The following is a 22,454-nucleotide window of genomic DNA, read 5'->3' as shown; positions in this document are numbered from 1 at the left end:
TACACATTAGTTCACGTGTTTTAACTATTTGAAAGCTCGGCCTTGCTATTCTTGAGACAGTGAAATAAACTAAACATTAAAAACGATCTATTGGTGCCATAAAATATAACTTTCATTTGATTATTCCCTTTTACAGGAGTGAAAATGGTTCTTACAATTAAACTTCGGTCGTTGAAATGGAAGACAGCCAAAACAGTTCCTAATGGCCAGGCCGAAGGCACAGTAGTTTCTCAACTAAATGGGTAGGTCGCGTGAGGAAGTACAGAAAAGAAAGGGGGAGGAAAGTTGGCCTGATGGATAATGCTGAGAATGTTAGGAAGGCCATTTGTCTAAACATGGCATGTCATCTACTGGACGGAGCACATTTTGTCGTACTTCCTTTTTTCTAATTAAAAGCCCCGTTTGATATGGGACCTTCCATTAAGTATTACATGTGGGACACAGGGAGACCCCAACAGCCCCCCCACTCCGTAAAACCCCACAGCACCTGATTTTTTTTAATGCCGGGAAAAAACTTTGGTACATCACGGGTGGTGAAGGCTGTGGTCACGTTTCATCGAAATCGTGTATGTAGGTTCAGAGAAGAAAGCAAATATTTATGTTGGGGTCAAACCTGGATCCACTTTGACCCCCCATGTACGCCTTTAGACTTCAATTTTTTTTTATTGCCGTGAACAAACATTGGTACATCACGGGTGATGAAGGTTGTGGTCAAGTTTCATCGAAATAGTGTGTGTAGTTTCAGAAGAAAAAGCACATTCCTAATTTGGGGAGTCAAACCTGGATGCACTCTGACCCCCGGTGGACCCCCTAAGGCCCCGATTTTTAAAATGCCGTGAACACACTTTAGTCACAACATAACAAATATCATTTGTGCCAAGTTTGGTCACAATCCCTTCAGCGGTTTCGGAGAAGTGTCAAGTGTTTACGGACGGACGGACGGACGGACGGACTGACGAATGACGTGCCATCGCATAAGCTCCCGTGAACTTCGTTCCAGGTGAGCTAAAAAAAACATTAAATAAAAAATCAAGCATGTCCGGATGGCATTCCATTTCGTATAACTCTCTCTTTTGACTTTTGTAGAACCAAACATTATGGGGACACTTGTCAGGTACTTAATCTTCCTGTTTTTTTCTGAGAGGCTTGAACAGCTCTTCTTCAATTTTGGTAATGTACTCTTAAAATCAAACATACACAGAGATTGGCTCCCCCCACCGAGGAACAATAACTTAAGGAACTCCGATATGTTATCTGCTATTAATTGTCGAACCAACCACTATAAGTGCATAAGTGCAATCCCAAATCCATTTTGAATAAGAATTGGATGAGGTTCTTGTGTTCAATATGAGTTTGACGTCTATTGCGTTTTGCTAGATATCTGTGTTTTTTCTTGGTTTATTCTGTATCAATAATTGTATCCCACTTATTCTGTATTCTATGTTTGAGGCGTTTTTATTTTTATTCTTGTAATATTTGTAAATTGAATGTAATTCAACATATGGCAGGAAAAAGTCTTTCTGAAATAAAGCAATTATTATTATCATCATTACATTGTACTCATGTTGGCTTAGTGGTGAGGGTGCCGGCATGGGATCCTAGGATCCTGGGTTCTAATCACGGTCGATCGCTGAATTAACGCCAGGGGGGTTGACTCAGCCTGCCATCCTTCCGAGGTCGGCTAATTGAGTACCAGGTCACTGGTAATTCCCTGTGTGTTGCAAGAGGCGATTAACAGGGTTGGCAGCAGGAAGGGCATCCGGCCATAAAACATTGCTTCAAAAAGGGACCACAGTGCCCGAAAAAGGCCAACCCCCGCTCTGCAGGGAAAAATGGCCTCTAAAGATGGTTCTACATTGTACTAAACGTGCAGGGGTCAGTGATAAATAAAATATACAAGGGAAGTAAGTTACAAGAGAAGTATTGTGATAAAACACACACGCGTTCCTAATTGATATTAAGGAACTCGGAAGGAAAGAATCAAAATACCAGGCGTGAAGATAGTGTTACGGTTCTGCGAATCGCCCCCACACCCATGAGAACGCATATCCACGCACATAAGCTCCCGAGTTCAGTTATCTCATTAGTATTTGTATTCTCATTAGATGCTAGACCTCCCTTTTGTGTAGTGGGAGAACGGGAGATATGTGTATGTGATGGCTGTAGAGAGGTCTTTGTCTTCTTCTTCCCTCCATAATCGGCTTCCCTCAGCCCCCCTTTTAGAACTCAACATTTCAGCGAGTATAAAAGCAGAACGTAAGCGCCTTGGAATCGAGCCATAGATCTGCTGTGAACCAGGAGGATCACCGGCCTGTCATCAGAGGAGAAATCGTTTTGTGCTGAGGGAAAGACCATTACCCTGAGGAAGCGACCTGTGCTGCGCTGGGCGCAGGGCGCTGCACAAGTAGTAAAAGGCACGCAGGCCAAGCAGAGATTTCTGGTGGAGGATGAGGTTGCACTACACTGCCCCACAAACACCCACACACACACACACACACAAACACGCCAACACACACACACACACACACACACACACACACACACACACACACACACACACACACACACAACACGCCAACACACACACACACACACACACACACACACACACACACACACACACACACACACACAACCATTAAAACACACACTACCATTAACACACACACATAAACACACTACCATTACAACAAACACATACAGACAGACATATACACAGACACACACACACACATTGACTTTCAGAGGTGGATACTATGAGACTTGATAGGTCTCCATTCCATCTCTTCAAGCCCACCCACATGTGGAGATAGCCGTCAACAACAGCAAATTCACACATGCACACACACACACATATGTGTACACACACACACACACACACACACACACACACACACACACACACACACACACACACACACAAACACACACACACCAGGAGAAAACAAAGCCACATGCTTGAAAGTAACCAAAAGAGATTTTATCATGATTTGGGGAAACTAAAGCAGAATGTGTCAACTCCCCCTGAAAAAGAAAAGCAGGAAAAATTATGGAAAGGATTTTTAAAGACTGAAAATAACATAACAAGGAAGCAGAATGGATTCCAAACTTGGACAATCATAAGCAACATCTTGAGGAAATGCCTCCATTGATTTTATAGATGAAAAGAAAATTAGAAAACAACTTCAAAAAATGCCAAACTTCAAAATCCCCAGCCCCTATGGAATTCCAAATTTCTGGCTAAAAACTTTATGCTCTTCACAATCACTACGCCAGGACATTTAACAAACTGATCAAAGAGGAAAAGGCAATGGATGAGTGGACTCCCAGAAGGGAACACCTTTCTCATCCCAAAATCGGAGGAAACTCAACTTCCCCACACGTACCGGCCGATAACATACAAACTGCTGACAGGAATCATCACAGAAATGATGTACCATCATCTAACACAACATCAACGAACCACCTACTACTGAACAAGGCCATACTTGAAAATTTCAAAATGCAAATAACCTAATTGTCCACCATCTGGAGAGACTGTAAGAAAGCTTTTGACAGTGTCCCACAATTGTGGATGATAAAATACATGGAAATATACAAAATCAATCCCCAAATAATCAAACTGATTGAAAAAGCAATGGAGCTCTGGAATACCACATTGATATTACAACACTCAGAAGGAAATATCAAAATACCAGATGTGAAAATATGGCATGGGATCTTCCAGGAAGACAGTCTTTCCCCCCTTCTGTTTTGTCTGGCTCTGGACCCACTAAGTAACCCCATGAATGAACAAGGACACGGATACACCCTAACAACCAATCAACGAACATCCAAAGAGACAGGAAAGGTGACACATCTACTATACATGGATGATTTAAAGCTCTTCTCGCCAAATGACAAAAAATTGACAGAACAAATAAAACTAGTACAACGGTTCTCCGAAGACATTCAAATGGTATTTGGACAAGACAAGTGCACCTAGTGCACATTTGTACAAGGTAAACCAACAAAAACAGAAAACATAAAAATTGACCTTGAAACAACAATACAGCAGTTAGAAAACAATGCATCATATAAATACCGCGGAGTCGAAGAGGGCCACCAAATATGTCACAAACAAATGCACAAAACAATCGCCAAAGAATACCTACGTAGAACGAAGCTGATCCTAAAAACATACCTCTCCCCAAGAAACAAAATCAAAGCCATAAACCACCTCGCTGTACCAGTGTTCCAATATACGAGTAGCTGCAGAATAATAAACTGGACCCAATCAGAAATCAACAAGTTAGACATCAAAACAAGAAAACTCCTCACCATCCACAAAATGTTTTACTAAAAACCAGTGCATCCCGAGAATGTACCTGCCGAGACGAGAGGGAGGGAGTGGCCTGATGGAACTCAACCAGGTGCACAGAGCAACGAGTGTAGGACTAGCCGTGTATGTGAAATGCTCAACAGAATATCGGATGCAATTTGTAAACAAACACGAATACAATAAACCTGTAAAAGTATCCCTAACTCACCTTGTGAAGAATTTCCAAAAACAGGTGCGAATAAAAGATGCCATACAGAAAAACTAGAACGACACTCGTAGCGCGCATACCTCCGCCAGGCTGAACACTTTATATTTTGCATCCCACTGATAGGCCGGATCTGGATTCGTACCTGAATCAAAATCTAATCGGCTTGTTCTTGTCACCTAACCAACTCGTCCACTATGTTTAGTCATAACTCGTCCATAACTTTTTTAATATCATGTTATATATCACCTTTTTTTTTTTTCTGTTTTTTTGTATACTGAATCGAGGCTCTTGAAAGAGCTGACAACCACGAGGGAAAGACAGCACAGGGGGACCACGAGGGAAAGACAGCACAGGGGGACCACGAGGGAAAGACAGCACAGGGGGGACCACGAGGGAAAGACAGCACAGGGGGACCACGAGGGAAAGACAGCACGGGGGACCACGAGGGAAAGACAGCACGGGGGACCACGAGGGAAAGACAGCACAGGGGGACCACGAGGGAAAGATAGCACAGGGGGACCACGAGGGAAAGACAGCACATGGGGACCACGAGGGAAAGACAGCACAGGGGGACCACGAGGGAAAGATAGCACAGGGGGACCACGAGGGAAAGACAGCACATGGGGACCACGAGGGAAAGACAGCACAGGGGGACCACGAGGGAAAGATAGCACAGGGCGACCACGAGGGAAAGACAGCACAGGGGGACCACGAGGGAAAGACAGCACAGGGGGACCACGAGGGAAAGACAGCACAGGGGGGACCACGAGGGAAAGACAGCACAGGGGGACCGCGAGGGAAAGATAGCACAGGGGGACCGCGAGGGAAAGACAGCACAGGGGGACCACGAGGGAAAGACAGCACAGGGGGACCACGAGGGAAAGATAGCACAGGGGGGACCACGAGGGAAAGACAGCACAAGGGGACCACGAGGGAAAGACAGCACAGGGGGACCGCGAGGGAAAGATAGCACAGGGGGACCGCGAGGGAAAGACAGCACAGGGGGACCACGAGGGAAAGACAGTACAGGGGGACCACGAGGGAAAGACAGCACAGGGGGACCACGAGGGAAAGACAGCACAGGGGGACCATGAGGGAAAGACAGCACCGGGGGACCACGAGGGAAAGACAGCACAGGGGGGACCACGAGGAAAAGACAGCACAGGGGGACCGCGAGGGAAAGATAGCACAGGGGGACCACGAGGGAAAGACAGCACAGGGGGACCACGAGGGAGACAGCACAGGGGGTCCACGAGGGAAAGACAGCACAGGGGGACCATGAGGGAAAGACAGCACAGGGGGACCACGAGGGAAAGACAGCACAGGGGGACCACGAGGGAAAGACAGCACGGGGGACCACGAGGGAAAGACAGCACGGGGGACCACGAGGGAAAGACAGCACAGGGGGACCACGAGGGAAAGATAGCACAGGGGGACCACGAGGGAAAGACAGCACATGGGGACCACGAGGGAAAGACAGCACAGGGGGACCGCGAGGGAAAGACAGCACAGGGGGACCACGAGGGAAAGATAGCACAGGGGGACCACGAGGGAAAGACAGCACAGGGGGACCACGAGGGAAAGACAGCACAGGGGGACCATGAGGGAAAGACAGCACAGGGGGGACCACGAGGGAAAGACAGTACAGGGGGACCGCGAGGGAAAGACAGCACAGGCGGACTGCGAGGGAAAGACAGCACAGGGGGGACCACGAGGGAAAGACAGCACAGGGGGACCGCGAGGGAAAGATAGCACAGGGGGACCGCGAGGGAAAGACAGCACAGGGGGACCACGAGGGAAAGACAGCACAGGGGGACCACGAGGGAAAGATAGCACAGGGGGACCACGAGGGAAAGATAGCACAGGGGGACCACGAGGGAAAGACAGCACAGGGGGACCACGAGGGAAAGACAGCACAGGGGGACCACGAGGGAAAGATAGCACAGGGGGACCACGAGGGAAAGACAGCACAGGGGGACCACGAGGGAAAGACAGTACAGGGGGACCACGAGGGAAAGACAGCACAGGGGGACCACGAGGGAAAGACAGCACAGGGGGACCACGAGGGAAAGACAGCACAGGGGGACCACGAAGGAAAGACAGCACAGGGGGACCACGAGGGAAAGACAGCACAGGGGGACCACGAGGGAAAGACAGTACAGGGGGACCGCGAGGGAAAGACAGCACAGGGGGACCGCGAGGGAAAGACAGCACAGGGGGACCGCGAGGGGAAGACAGTACAGGGGGACCGCGAAGGAAAGACAGCACAGGGGGACCGCGAGGGAAAGACAGTACAGTGGGACCGCGAGGGAAAGACAGCACAGGGGGACCGCGAGGGAAAGACAGTACAGGGGGACCGCAAGGGAAAGACAGCACAGGGGGACCGCGAGGGAAAGACAGCACAGGGGGACCGCGAGGGAAAGACCCTTTTCGCCCGATCTCTCAATGGTAAAGAATCACTGAACAATTAAATAATTCTCGTATCTGAATCCATATTCAGATCTTCACCAAAATCGAATCATTCGTCCTTGTCACACACCCAACCAGTCCACCTAGTATCATCCAAATCCGTCCAATAACTTTTTGAGATATCCTGCTAATTGTCGGTTTTAGCCCTATCACTCAATGGTGAAGAATCACTTAAAAGATTCTACTAGCCGGATCCGGATCTGGATCTTCACCAAAATTGAACCAATTCTTCTTTGCCACACCCCCAACCTCTACAAGTTTCGTCCAAATCCATGCACAACTTTTTGAGATATCCTGCTATATATCGTTTTTGGACCTATCTCCCAATGGTGAAGAATCACTTAAAAAATTCTACTAACTGGATCTGGATCTTCACCAAAATCTAATATTTTTGTCCTTGTCACATACACTACCTCTGTGCGAAATTTTTTCTGAATCCGTCCACAACTATTTGAGATATCTTGTTCACAAACAGACAAACAGACAGATAGGGGTAAAAAAATAACGTCCATCCACCTTCGGTGGCAGAAGTAAAGAAACAGCTACAAATACAGCCCCATAAATTGCAAAAAAGACAAAAGAAATATGTAAAAATAAATATCAAGAAATAAACACCAACAACTATGAGAATGAGAAAAGAGCAGGAAAATACAAAAAATAATTGGGCAGAGTGGGGATAGACAAACAAGGCTCATTGAAATGGCTAAGAAAAGGTCAGCTCAACTCGGATGGTGAACGAATCATAATAAATGCCCAAGATCAAGGACACTACACCAATGGATTGAAAAAGATGGTGAGGCTGAGCCAGAAAGAAAAGTGTCGATTCTGCAAGACAGAAACAAAAAGTACTTGTCACCTGCTCTCAGGATGCAAAAAACTATCAGAACAACCTCACGCACAACAAAGTATGCAAAGTGATTCATTGGCAAATCTGCAAAAAATTTAACATCCCAGTTCCAGAAAACTCATGGAAACACGAACAAAGGACAATCATTGAAAATGAGGACGTCATGCTCACGTACGACCTGATTCCATCGAGCGTGAACATAGAAAACAAAGCGTTGCGTCCAGACATTGTACTCAGGAACAAAAAGGAAAAGAGCATTTATGATTGAGATATCAGTATCCAGCAATTTTGGCCAAAACAACACAGAAATCAAGAAAATGACCAAATACCAGGACCTCAAAAATGAAGTCAAGAGATCTTGGAAGCTGAAGAGCATCAAAATTGTACCACCAGTGATAAAGAACCTCACTGAGATTTTAAAAATCATCCCCGGGAATATCACGACAATTGAACTACAACTGGAGGCAATCTGGGGTTCGATGACGATCCTGAAAAGAGTCCTTGGAACAAAACTCTGAAAAAGTTGAACAGTTTGGTTCATGAACCGTGATCCCTTAACAAAGCGGAGGTGGATACTTTGGGTCCTGTGAGGACTCCATTCCACCTCCTGAAACCCGCAAATGGAGATAACAACCAACGGCACACACACGCACACACCCGCTAACGGATGTGGATACATTGAGACCGGGATGGTCTCTGTTCCATCTACTGAACCCACTCACGTGTGGAAATAGCAATCACCAACAGCAACTTGCACGTACATATACACAATATATACGTGTACACACCCATACATATACACACATTCACGAAGATGGATACTTTTAGACCTGGGAGGTCTCCGATCCACCCTCTGAAACCCGCATATGGAGATAACCAACAGCACGCGCACGCACGCACACACACACACACACACACACACACACACACACACACACACACACACACACACACACACACACACACTCACACAAAGCTTTGTAATTAATGTGAGCTGCCACGATCTCTAAGAATTATCATTATAACAGGCCCAGACGCTGAGGGGCTTCGGTTTGGTGCTTCGGCTCTGCCAATACGTACCTCTTTCCTGAAAGCTTTTATTTCCTCCATAATTTTTGCATCATACTTTTTATACCACTTCATTTCATGCAGCTCTTGCATTCATAGCATAATTGTACATTATAATGAGCATGGGAGGGAGGCTACCCTGGAAGCGGTCTTTCTCTCCGAGTCATCCCTATAGGGGAGCCTAAAACGTAAACAAAGACCTCTCCTGTTTTAAGCGACATAAATAACAATCCCAGTGCAGCGAAAGAGTCAGATGTTCTGTCCATAGACGGTGAATCATGCAGTGACTGAATGCAATGACCGCAGACTTGTGGCCTCTGCAACAGCAACGGGAAGGTACCAGGTTCAATTTGAGTAGCGAAGCTGCCAGAAAAGGAGTGTGTCGAGCATTAAATAGGGATTTCGCATAAAACTGATTTAGTTTTCTGACCAGTTCGAGCCGATTTAAAACCAAGGCCAGGGTCCAAACGGGAGAGATCAAAACATCTGGGAAACTAATGCCTTGGCCTAAGCTAATGACTAATGACTGAAAAAAAAGAAAACTAATGACTGAAAAGATGGTGTCTGAACGAATTATTGCTTTCTAAATGTCTTTAACAGACTCTGTTTGTGACTTGGTCGATATTGATTTACATGCTCCGCTGATAAAACTTAGAGGTTTTGGAGGTGGGGGAGAAGGGACGGAAGCACTGCCATTTCCCTTGTTGTTACAAAACCACCAAAGCTTTCATGATTTAAGGTTATTTTGTTGATCAAGTGAGAGCGGACCAGCATTAAAATGAACTCAAATAACCCATTAATTAATTCTAAGTGCATGTCTGTTTGATAACCGATACATTTGGAAGGAATCTTTCAATTGAAGGTTATCTCTTTAACATTGAAGTTGCGTTTATTACCAGAAGCAGTTTTGAGGCAACATACTTTCCATTTCCATATCAAACAAACACTTGGGAAACCTGAGCCTACTCCAACACACTAACGTCAATGGTGATGCGATTTTACCGAAAAGCTTATCCAAACCTTCCTGAATTTGTATATTTTTCATTTGGCATGTCTGTTAGTCATATAAACCTGGCACTGCGAGGAGCGGCTCTGATCGGGGAGAACAACAATGTACTTCCTTACACCATGATACATATGTTGTGACACTCTTCTAAACTTGGACGGAGCTTATCTCCTTGCCAACATCACGCAAGAAAGATGGCAATTTGGTGGAAATTTTACATCCATTAACTTTCCTAATGTAGGTTTTAGTCCTTTTCCCACGCCTGGTGTTGGCTTAGCGGTTAGGGTGCCGGCTTGGGATCCTAGGATCCTGGGTTCGAATCCCGGTCGATCGCTGAATTAACGCCAGGGGGGTTGACTCAGCCTGTCATCCTTCCGAGGTCGGCAAATTGAGTACCAGCTTGCTGGGATGAATGATCACGGTGTGTACCCCGATTTAGAATAGGTACACCGTATCCCTGCGCATCGTAAGAGCGTGACCAAGGGTTGGCGTCAGGAAGGGCATCCGACCATAAAAACATTGCCTCAAACAGGGAACCATGATTGTCATGGGGCCCGCAAGGCTAACCCCCGCTCTAGCGGGGAAAATGGCCTTAAAACGATCATTCATTCATTCAACTTTCCGAATGTAGATACAGATCAATAAAACAACAAGATCAGCAGCGTAAATGATCAACATGAAGGTTCCGGTACCGTCAGGTTAGGGATCTTGTTTGATCGTCTCTGCACAGCAGACAGCTCAAGGGCCAAAAGGCAGGGTGAGACATGGCGGGCAGTGTAGCTCTCCACCGCGCCTGCCACACGCTTTTCCTGTCCCTGCCACCATAGCCGAGCGGCAGCTGGCAGGACCTGCAGTACGCTGCGGTACAACCAGCATGCCAAGTGGGCCACTTGCATCCGGCTATCAATGCCAGCCTCTGATGTGGACATCACAGAAATTATAAAAGAGGGATAGACAGCATTTTCCCCTCAAAAAGGAAAGCCGGAGCGAGAACTGAAGAATGCAGCACAGGTTACATTTGTTTTTAATGAAACAATCAACTTCAAGGTAACCTACCTTCCAGGCATATAGGTGCTGGCAGTGTGAACATGCTTTGAAATGCTTCTTTCTGGTTAGACCCAACTTTTTCCTTTGTGGTTGCCTCAGGTTGCCGAGGTCCACCTGATGGTACGCTGGGCCGCACAGGCATGAGGCGGAAGAGGTTCTGCAGCAGGCAACTGAGGGTGTTGGAATGGCGCAGATAGGCTGAGTACTCTGCCCTTAGCTGGTGAGAAAGACAGGGCAGGAGTATGAGGAACAAAGGTATGAACAGAGGAGAAAATTCCAAAAAAGCCAATGGAGTAAGCCGCATGGTTAATGATGGTGATCATGTGACTATACGGGAATGTTAGACAAAGCGGGTGGAGCTTCTCAATGTAAGTGTCAGAGTAGGTGGCTCACTATGACATTCCTGTCACTCAATCACAGGGAAATTGTCGCCCTGTCTGGTCAGCCAGGAGTAGTGCAAACGAATTTGTCGTTTGCACTAAATTGGCTCTCAACAGAATCCTTTCTTCTCCTCTCCCTGTCAAGGCTGGAGTGCCCCAAGGCAGTGTTCTGGGACCAGTTCTATTCCTGATCTTCATTAATGACCTCTCTGACACTCTGGAAAATCCTCCTTATCTATTTGCTGATGACGCTGCCCTCTGTCGTGACATCCCTCATCCATCAGACAGGCAGGCTGCAGCCTCTTCCCCAGACGTTTACAAAAATCACAAGCTGGTCAAACACTTGGAATATGTCTTTCAATCCTGACAAATCTCACACTCAATATCTCTCTCCAAAAGGACCATCTGGCAAACCCTCCTTGCTACTTTCTTAACAATGCTCTTGAGGAAGTTCAATCATTCAAACTCCTGGGTCTCACTATCAGCCATGATCTTTCTTGGGCAAACCACATTTCAAAGTTGGCCTCCAAAGCCAGCCGCCGACAGGGCATCTGAGGGTGTTGTACACTACACAGTGTTGTACTCCATCGTACAAAGTCTTTCCTTGGCACACCTGAATCCCTATCCACCTTTAAGATCATTATCTACAGATTGATGGAATACTGCTCTCCACTCTGGGTTGGTTCCCTTGCCTCACGTCTTGCTCAGCTTGTCGCCATGGAAACTAAGGCCTTCAAGATCATTGGCATCTCCTACGCTGAAGCTGAATATACAGGCCTATCACTTAGCCATCACAAACAGGTCAGTGGTCTCTCTGTCTTCTACCACCTCCTTTCTGGTCTTGCACCCTGTGCTCTTTCCGTGCTTTGTCCACCCCGGGTTTCTGCAGGGCTCACACGGTCCAACATCACCTTGTCTCTTCTGGTAAAACTGCACAATCCAGGATCACTGCTCACCTCCACTAATTTGTTCCTCTTTTTCCCACCTGTGAAGCAACTTCCGCATCCTTTTCAATCTCATTCTTTCCCCCAGGTCTTCAAGACAGCTGTTCACTACAATCTCAAGATCGTCCACAATCCAAAACCATGATATTTTAACCCTCGTTAACCCCACCCAAATTCCTCCTAATCTTTCAGTCTTTCCTCCTTGGAGTTTCATTCTACATGCATTCGTGTTTTGTGTCCCGTTTGCCTCTGCCACGGAAGGTGCATGGAGGTTATGTTTTCACCTCCTTCTGTCTGCCTGTCTGTCTGTCTGTCTGTGAACAAGATATCTCAAAAGGTTGTGGACGGATTCGGACGATATTTGGTGGAGAGGTCAGGTATTACTATTGTCAATTTTAGACAAATGACAAAATGATTATATTTTAGTGAAGACCTGGATCTTCATCTAGGTCTGAGAAGTTTTTATGTGATTCTTCACCATTGAGAGATAGGGAAAAATGATGTACAGTATATTCTCATATCTCAAAAAGTTATGGATGGATACGGATGCAACTTGGTGGACAGCTTAAGTATTTGACCAGGATGACTTTAATGAATTTTGGTGAATATTCGAATCCGGATCAGAGAACTTTTTACTTGATTCTTCACCATTGAGTGATAGGGCTAAAACCTATAAATAGCACGATATCTCAAAAAGTTATGGAGGGATTCAGACAAAACTTGGTGGACAGGTTGGATGTGTGACAAGGACAAATCGATTCAATTTTGATAAAGATCCAAATCCGGATCCGGATACAATGTTTTTTATTAATTTTTAAGGGATTCTGCACCATTGAAAGATGGAGCCAAAACTATATACAGTGCATTCAGAAAGTATTCAAACCCCTTCACTTTTTTCACATTTTGTTATGTTGCAGCCTTATGCTGAAGTTTAAATTCATTTTTTCCCTCATCAATCTACACTCAAGCCTGGTGTTGGCTTAGCGGTTAGAGTGTCGGTTTGGGATCCTAGGATCCTGGTTCGAATCCCGGTCGATCGCTGAAATAACGCGAGGGGGGTTCACTCAGCCTGTCATCCTTCCGAGGTCGACAAATTGAGTACCAGCTTGCTGGTATGAATGATCACGGTGTGTACCCCGGTTTAGAATAGGTACACCGTATCCCTGCGCATCGTAAGAGGCGACTTAGGGTTGGCGCCAGGAAGGGCATCCGGCCATAAAAACATTGCCTCAAACAGGGAACCATGATTGTCATGGGGCCCGCAAGGCGAACCCCCGCTCTGGCGGGGAAAATGGCCTTAAAACGATCATTCATTCATCAATCTACACTCAATACCCCATAATGACAAAGAGAAAACAGGATTTTAGAAAGTTTTGCAAATATATTAAAAAGAAAAAACTGAAATATCACATTGACATAAGTATTCATACCCTTTGCTATGACACTTGAAATTTAGCTCAGGTGCCTCCCATTTCTCTTGATCATCTTTGAGATGTTTCTACACTTTGATTGGAGTCTACCTGTGGTAAATTCAATTGATTGACATGATTTGGAAAGGCACACACCTGTCTATATAATTAAGGTCTCACAGTTGACAATGCATATCAGAGCAAAAACCAAGCCATGAGGTTGAAGGAACTGCCTGCAGAGCTCATAGACAGGATTGTGTCGAGGCACAGATCTGGGGAAGCCTCCAAAAAAAATCTCTGCTGCATTGAAGGTTCCCAAGAGCACAGTGGCCTCCATAATTCTTAAATGGAAGAAGTTTGGAACAACCAGGACTCTTCCTAGAGCTGGCCGCCGGGCCAAACTGAGCAATCGGGGGAGAAGGCCCTTGGTAATAGAGGTCACCAAGAACCTTATTGTCACTCTGGCTGAGCTCCAGAGATCCTGTGTGGAGATGGGAGAAACTTCCAGAAGGACAACCATCACTGCAACACTCCACCGATCTGGGCTTTATGGCAGAGTGGCCAAACGGAAGCCAAACAGTTTAATCTTGGTTTAATCAGACCACAGAATCTTATTTCTCACAGTCTGAAAGTCCTTTAGGTGCTTTTTTGCAAACTCCAAGCGGGCTTTCATGTATCTTTCACTGAGGAGAGGCTTCCGTCTTCCGTGAGGTGAGACTTTATACAGCAATACCCCGGCCTACGTCATTAATTGGTTCCATAAGCCGTGACGTAACTCGGTTTTTGACGTAATCCGGGCGTAATGTCTTAAAAATACCTTAAAATGAAGACAAACACCGTAAAACTAGAGTAAATAACTGGAGGAGGCTGCGGCTTCGCCCTGAATCTTTGCCGCTCCCCGTCGGGAGTCCCTCCATAGTTTTCTATCGGTCGGGTCGTCTCCTCGAACGGGGTGACCGGCACGGACATGTCGACCGTGAGCAGGCTTGTGTGCCGAGTGGCTACGCGGCCCGCTTCACCACGGCGTGCTTTAGCCAACGTGTCCGAGCAGTTTCACCGGTGTCGTGTCGTGTCGTCTGTGACGAACGAACGAGCTCAGGGTTCCGTGAACCGCCGCCCCGGGGATCGACGCTCACCTCCGAGTCGTAGGCATGCCCCGTCTTTCCTCGAGCGGCCGAAGTTGCGTGCTTCTTTTTTTTGGATGATGCGATATACGCAGAAACGACGTACAGGCAGGCATTTGCAAATCCATGCACATGTGCACATGCACACGTCGATCGGTTCGTCGACGCCGGATGCCGGCGAGGTGCCCGACGAGGCACCCCGGCTCGAGGTATGACACGGTCGTTCGTTTCACATGGGCCATGGGGCCTGACCTCATCGCGGATATTGCACACTCTGCACGGTGACGTGATGTGACGTCTGCCACGGACGGTCGTCCGAGCCGGCATCATCATCATGTTTCGCCGTTGCCACGTTACGTTGGTTGTTTTACACAGTAAAGTAACCTTTACACAGCAAAGGAATAATCACAAAAATACCAGCGAAAGGCAAGGCAAGCACGCGACCGCAGCACAGGACAAAATGCATATGGCGTCGCCTTTGTTTTGAATGAGAACCAGCAGCTACGCGTACGTACAGTGTACTGTACGTACATTTTCTATATTTTTAATGTGCTTTTTATTGTATTTTAAATTGTATTTTGCCTTCTTTTATTGTTAATTTATGTACTATTTTATTTATTTTAAATATATTTTTAAGGAAAAATTAATTTTTTTCACGTCCTCCTATTATGATGTAGGAGTGACGTAAAGTCGAACATAATGTCGTTCGCTGAACTGAAATTTACTCCAGAAGAGTGGCGTAAAGTCGGATTTGACGTAGGTCGAAATGGCGTAAAACGGGGTATTGCTGTATAGACAGGTGTGTGCCTTTCCAAATCATGTCCAATCAATTGAATTTACCACAGGTGGACTCCAATCAAGGTGTAAAAACATCTCAAAGATGATCAAGAGAAATGGGAGACACCTGGGCTAAATTTCAAGTGTCATAGCAAAGTGTATGAATACTTATGTCAATGTGATATTTCCGTTTTTTCTTTTTAATAAATTCGCAAAACTTTCTAAAATCCTGTTTTCTCTTTGTCATTGTGGGGTATTGAGTGTAGATTGATGAGGGAAAAAAATGAATTTAAACGATTTCAGCATAAGGCTGCAACATAACAAAATGTGAAAAAAGTGAAGGGGTCTGAATACTTTCTGAATGCACTGTATATCATTTCAAGTTGTGGACCAATTATGACAAAACCAGGTGGATGAGTTGGTTAGGTGCCAAAGACAAGCCAATTCGGTGGTTTTGGTTCATGTCCGGATCCAGATTTGTCCTGACAGTTGGTTATACATAAACTGTATAACCTGGTGGAGGTATGCGCTCTACCAAGTGCCATTCTAGTTTTGTCTGTTACGTCCTGATCCCTTCAGTGTACTAGCTCTTCCAAGAGCCTCAACTACGTGTACAAAAAAAATCATAAAGTTATTCGAGCATGGAATGAAGGTATTGGAAAGGGTGTTGGAGAGGAGGAAAAGGAAGAAAGTGAAGATCGACGAAATGCAGTTTGGATTTATGCCAGGAAGAGGAACGACAGACTTGCTCTTTATTGTAAAGCAGTTGCAGGAGAAGTACATGGAGAAGAGGAAGAAGTTGTTTCTTGGGTTTGTTGATCTGGAGAAAGCATTCGATAGGGTTCCACGTGAAGTAGTGACATGGGCATTGCGGAAGTTAGGAGTGGAGGAATGGTTGATCAGAGTAGTGATGGCAATGTACAAAAGGGCACGCACAGCTGTAAGGACGAAGGACGGGAACAGTGGTGACTTTGAGGTGAAGGTGGGAGTGCATCAGGGGTCGATACTAAGTCCACTACTATTTGTAGCTGTGATGGAGGTGCTGGCTCAGAACGTAAAGGAGAGTTTACCGTGGGAGTTGTTGTATGCAGATGATCTGGTGTTGATTGCGGAAAGTATGGATGGACTGAAGGAAAAGATGAACAAGTGGAAGGAATGTATGGAGACAAAAGGTCTGAAGGTGAATATCGGAAAGATGAAGGTGATGGCAAGTGGTAAAGCATGTGGTGAGGTGGAAAGAACTGGGAAGTGGCTGTGTGCTGTGTGCAGGAAGGGTGTCGGAGTGAACTCTATTCAATGTACAATGTGCGCCGAGTGGGTTCATCAAAAATGTAGTGGTCTGAGAGGGTCATTAACCAGTGTGGCAGCTACATTCAAATGTAAGGTGCACACAGAGGGAGCTGCAGATGGAGGAAATGTTGAGTTGGATCTTGGAGACGGCGTGAAGCTGGAAGGTGTGAAAACATTTTGCTACCTCGGAGACGTGCTGAATGGAAAAGGTGGATCAGACTCGGCAACGGTTGCTGGAGTGAGATGTGCATGGAAGAAGTTTCGGGAACTGAGTGGTGTGCTGATGAGGAGGGGAGTGTCGTTGAAGCTGAAGGGAAAGGTGTATGCTGCATGTGTGAGAAGTGTTTTGATTTATGGGAGCGAGACACAGGTAATGAACGTAGAGCAACAACGAAGGCTGGAAAGGGTGGAAATGCGAATGGTTCGGTGGATGTGCGGAGTATCGTTGAGAGAGAGGAAGACAAATGATGAATTGCGAAAGATGATGGGAATAGAGCCTGTGATGGATGCTGTGAAGAGAAACAGTTTGAGATGGTTTGGTCATGTGTTGAGGAAGGATGAAAGTGACTGGTTGAGAAGAGTGATGGAAATGAATGTAGAAGGAAGTAGAGGATGGGGAAGACTGAGAAAGACTTGGCTAAAGATGGTGGAAGAAGAAATGCGGGCAAGGGGGTTAACAAGGGGAGATGCAGAAAATAGGGCAAGATGGAGAAGATTGTCATGGGGACCGCAAGGCTAACCCCTGCTCTAGCAGGGAAAATGGCCTTAAAATGCATGTTGTTTGTTGTTGCTGCAACATAACAAAATGTGAAAAAGTGAAGGGGTCTGAATACTTTCTGAATGCACTGTATATCATGGTATTTCAAAACGTTGTGGACCAATTATGATAAAACTAGGTGGATGAGTTGGTTTGGTGACAAAGCCAAGCCAATTAGGTGGTTTTGGTTCATGTCCGGATCCAGATTTGTCCTAACAGTTGGTTATACATAAACTGTTTAGCCTGGTGGAGGTATGCGCTCTACCAAGTGCCGTTCTAGTTTTGTCTGTTATGTCCTGATCCCTTCAGTGTACAAGCTCTTCCAAGAGCCTCAACTACGTGTACAAAAAAAATCCTTAAAGTCAAACTGCTTCACAGCCAACTCGATCGTAGTGAAATAATTAGTTTTAATACACGAGCTCATGGAAAAAGCAAAACAAAAGAAGATGGCAACACCAACGGACAAACTCAGCAAGATAATTTAACAAACTCTAAATTGGGAACTGTGGCAGCTCACCTCTGGTGGTGAGGCCCGTACAATGTCAAGTACAAGTTGCCAGGCAAGTAGGTATCCCAGGATGGATGGTTGAGTAGGAATCGGTGGCAATGATGACCGAGAAACATGGTCGAATTCGGCAACCGGTAAATGATCAAGCAGTACTTTCATGTGGGCCTCGAGCTCATGCAAAGTTTCCATTATTTCTTCAGGTGGGGATCTATGTATGGATTGGAATGTCGAAGAGGAAAACCAATTTTATGGAACCTCAAACATTAGCCCATTGTAAAGTGTAATGATAGTGAAGATGAGTTCAGAGTATTGCAGACCATTTATGATGCAGCGACTTACAAATACGATTCTTCTTCTTCGGCCTCATCAGCCATTGACTTGCCAGCATCAACGGAAGGTACATCAGGCATTAATCTGAAAAAAAAAAAGATTATGTATAAACCAAGTATTTTCATCACGAGCGGGCACCCCATCTCTCTGAGTGGGAGTACCCTTCTCGGCCAACTTACAGTTTGCAATGTGCTGCGTGCGGCACATTCTTGGAAATGCACTGTATAATTTTTGTCATTTTTGAAATAAATTTTGTTGATCACAACATATCATAATCCATGTCATGAGATAAAGGAAGAGGATTTGTAATATCGGCGACCACCAAAGGTGGCGGTATTTCTGCCACATGCCAATTTTGGAGTTTCGGTGACATCCACATTTGCTCCATTATGGTAGGAAGATTTAGACTAAGTATTGACTTATATGATGTTACATACTGCAACACGATACAATGAGCAATACATTTCATCAACTGTAATATGACCAAGGTTTGCTACCGCCAGGGGAAGCAAAGTTTAAAGCTGACATATTGGGCGATATCATTTCATTAAATCAAGATTGTTCAAAAAAACAAACCCTCTCTTGCCCTCATGAAGGGCTGAAATGTCTGCTTCACTGTGATTACATGACAGCTAGTATATGTTTGTCAAATTATAGTCGATAAAGTCTATGATTTGAACTGTCCGACAGTGCAGACCAACACAAGCCTTGACAAAGCCTAGCATTCCTCTTTCAATGAGGTAAATTGTAATTTGATTCTTCCCTGCTTAAAATGCTGCTGTATAGCAAAATATGATGTTTAGCATGAGTAGAGCTGACCAAGTGATGAGAGGGAGTAAAAAATAAAGGTGCAAGGAAAAAAAAGAAAAAGGGAGAGAACAAAGCAGGGGAAACTTTAAAGGTGAGGGATGAAAGGTGCAAAGTTTTGACAGCGTAAAAACACCTCACTCACTAGTCCTGGAGCCAGGAGGACCCACCATGCACCCCCCTCAGCATTCACCGGGACCACTATTTTCTTCCTTATTAAGTAGCTGGTGAAATTTTAAAACATGTACCCAAAGAATAAAGTGCCACGATCAACGTTTTTTTGGCGAAAAACAATACCGGCTTTAAAGCAGTAGAAATTGCACGAGATAGGGGGTGGGGGGGGAACGGAGAACGAAAAGGCGCCACTTTTTCCCCTCCAGGGTGTCTTCTTTGTCAATATTTTAAATGAACAAGTTGATTTACTCATAATTTCAGCCTCCAGAAGAGATTTATCAGCTTAAGATACATTTTAAAACTGATAATAGGCCATAATTTCAGTTGATGGGGATATTTCAGTAAACAGTCTAACATCCAGTACCATTGACCTGGCCAGATTGCCTCCGAGTAGGGCGTGCTTGAGAGAACATGTTGCTCGATCAAATTATCAGACAAGAATATGGAAAATGGCAAATGTTGCCATATATGAGATCCCCAAACCCTGGGAAGGACATGGATGGAAAGATGATGGAGAACCACTCTGGTGTGCAGATGAAATGATCTTACCACAAAAACTAATTGATGTGCTGGAGAGAGATGCAACAGAACTGGAGGAATCCGTCGATGAAACAGGAGAACAGGAATATGCTGCAGATAGTGATACAGATAGCTCCTCTGATGAGGACTAAAACAGTAAAAGTGAAATTTGTGATAATGGAGTACTGGGACATTATATTTTACTGTGGGCATGCAGGTGTCAGGGAATAAATATTCATATTGACAATATTGCTAGAATATATCTCAATGTAATCTTGTTTAAAGTGGAATATGTTTTACTTTACAAATGAGACAAGAGCAATATAATTCAAGACAGAATGTGTACCGCTCTTGGACTGCCATCTGTCTATCAAAAATAGCCTATGTTCAGTTCACTGCACACAGGCTGCAAATTCTCCCTGAGCAGGTCAGAGCATTTGACCTCTTGAACAGAAATAAGTGCTCTCAGTCGCTCAACATAGAAAGCTGGCCAAGAGAGAGCCAAATAAGGTTTTGGATAAGGGAACCAGAGACACCCTGCATGCTCCGCAACATCAAAGGAGTTTGGGGCTTTAAAACCAGGAGAAAGTTGCGATTGGGGAGCAGAGTGGACTGGGAGAGTGAACTGAAGAGAAGTGAAAACTGAAGACCAGTTGAACTGATCAACCAACTGGAGATTGTCAACAACTGAACGAGCTTCAAAAGACCTACAGACCGAGCTTCAACCAAGACCTACCAAACAAGCTTCAACAAAGACTGGAACAAAGACTCATTAAAGATCTCGGCTTAGTATGCAACAAATTCTCTAAAGTGAATAAACCGTTGATTTTGCTAAAACGAGTCTCTTGAAGTTTTAGTAACATAACACCAGTAATTATTATTAATTCTCCAAGAAGTGGTGGCCCGTAGGGACTCAACTGCCCAGGTAAACAAGGTAAGCTTTTGTTGTTATCTGTGTAGGATGATGTTAATCTGCGATAATTGTCTAGTGTTTGAGTTTTGTGTATTTTTGTTGAGATGTGGAAGGTGGGAAGAAACCATGGTACCTCTTCGTGGGTGGATTATTGGTCCCCCCGGAGTCTGTAAGGTGTGTAAAATTTCAGAAGTCATGACGATTCAACTTTTTAAAACAAATATATATTTTTTTTTTTGGGTTTTTTAAAACTAATTTAGAGTTTTTTTTCGGTACATTTTACAAGTTCAAAGAACCACTAACGAACCCCCTGGGGCGTTAGACAAGGGGTGCTGCATTCGTCCATACAAGTTCAAAGAACCACTAACGGACCCCCCTGGGGCGTTAGACAAGGGGTGCTGCATTAGTCTTAGTCATGTACAACTGAAATAATTGAACCAAGGGAAAAAAAATATTAAAAAAAATAGAAAAAAGTAATTAATTTTTTAATTTTTGTATATTTCCTGTTCATTTCATGAACGTCATGAATTCCTGAAATCGAACGTCCATTTTTGTAAATATCTTTAAAATGATTTCCAGTTTAATAGTCTGCATTAAATATCTGCTCGTTTTCGTGTTTAAACAACTTATAAGTGTGCCGATTTTCCCGTTGAGAAAAAAAACTGGTTGAGATCCCGCTTCGTTGGACATTCATAAACAAGCAGATTGCAGAATGGACACTATTTGATTGATGATCATCTAAGCGATTTTTGTAAAAAAAAAAGTGAATTTTATACAGTGTACAGTGTAAGGGAAAATCGGCTGGATTCCATTTTCAAACATAAATTCCCATTGTGGTACAAAAGTGGGTGTAGCATTTTCATAAAAGTTTTCCGTGTCATCTCCAAGTAAGATTTGCACACACTGATGCCGGTAATTGTATCCTGCCACTGGAATGCGTGCAGGCAGGTCACCCATGGCAACCGTTTGGTGTTGTGTCCTGGGCCCTGGCCCACACTTAACATATGGGATCAGAAACGATTTTTCTTTTAAATGTAACCTCTTTCACCTTCCCCCACCCTCTCCCTCCTTCCATTTCCTGCCCCCCTCCATCCTAACTCCTCACCCTTACCCTATCCAACCATTATCCAACCCCCTCCCTGCCCCCCCATTTTTTCTTCCCTTCTGCATCCCCTTCCCCTTTCTTTTTCTTTCCAAACTTACCTTTTACATCCTGATTAGGGAAAACATTGACACTTCCCGATCTGATCTGACTCCGGATTAGGACAATATACATGTTTTTAGGGTTTATTGCATAAATGAATGACATGTACCTGTTGCGTGTACCTGGAGGTAGCACCCTGGCCTATCCTGAGAAATGTGTATTCACATAATTGGAGCTCCCAGATTTTCACCAATTTTTGGTAGAGATCTTATGTGAAGGAATACTTCCTTGGTAGATAACAGGTACTGCTATTTAGGCCAAACACATTTGGGAGACAATTGTAATTACATATGTAAGTTACAGATGAGTATTGGGGAGGTCATACAGGAATTTATTGAAATAAGATACTATG

At 44.8% G+C, this 22,454-nt stretch overlaps 1 protein-coding gene across 3 annotated transcripts in view; it reads right to left on the bottom strand.

Annotated features, from left to right (window-relative positions):
* The window catches only part of LTN1 (listerin E3 ubiquitin protein ligase 1), a 390,185-nt gene that overhangs the window by 10,548 nt on the left and 357,183 nt on the right, over window positions 1-22,454 (bottom strand). For all 3 annotated transcript variants that reach the window (XM_078774055.1, XM_078774056.1, XM_078774057.1), the window contains 4 exons: window positions 18,495-18,569; window positions 18,165-18,363; window positions 10,976-11,183; window positions 10,612-10,835 (listed from right to left, as the gene is read on the bottom strand). In XM_078774055.1, coding sequence (XP_078630181.1) covers window positions 10,612-10,835; window positions 10,976-11,183; window positions 18,165-18,363; window positions 18,495-18,569 — 706 coding nt within the window. The remainder of the gene's footprint in view (window positions 1-10,611; window positions 10,836-10,975; window positions 11,184-18,164; window positions 18,364-18,494; window positions 18,570-22,454) is intronic.

Source organism: Myxine glutinosa, chromosome 3 (assembly GCF_964187855.1).
Source record: "Myxine glutinosa chromosome 3, kmMyxGlut1.1, whole genome shotgun sequence".
Lineage (NCBI taxonomy): Eukaryota > Metazoa > Chordata > Myxini > Myxiniformes > Myxinidae > Myxine > Myxine glutinosa.
Note: the sequence above shows the minus strand (reverse complement) of the source record. Positions and strands in the feature narration are given on the sequence as shown.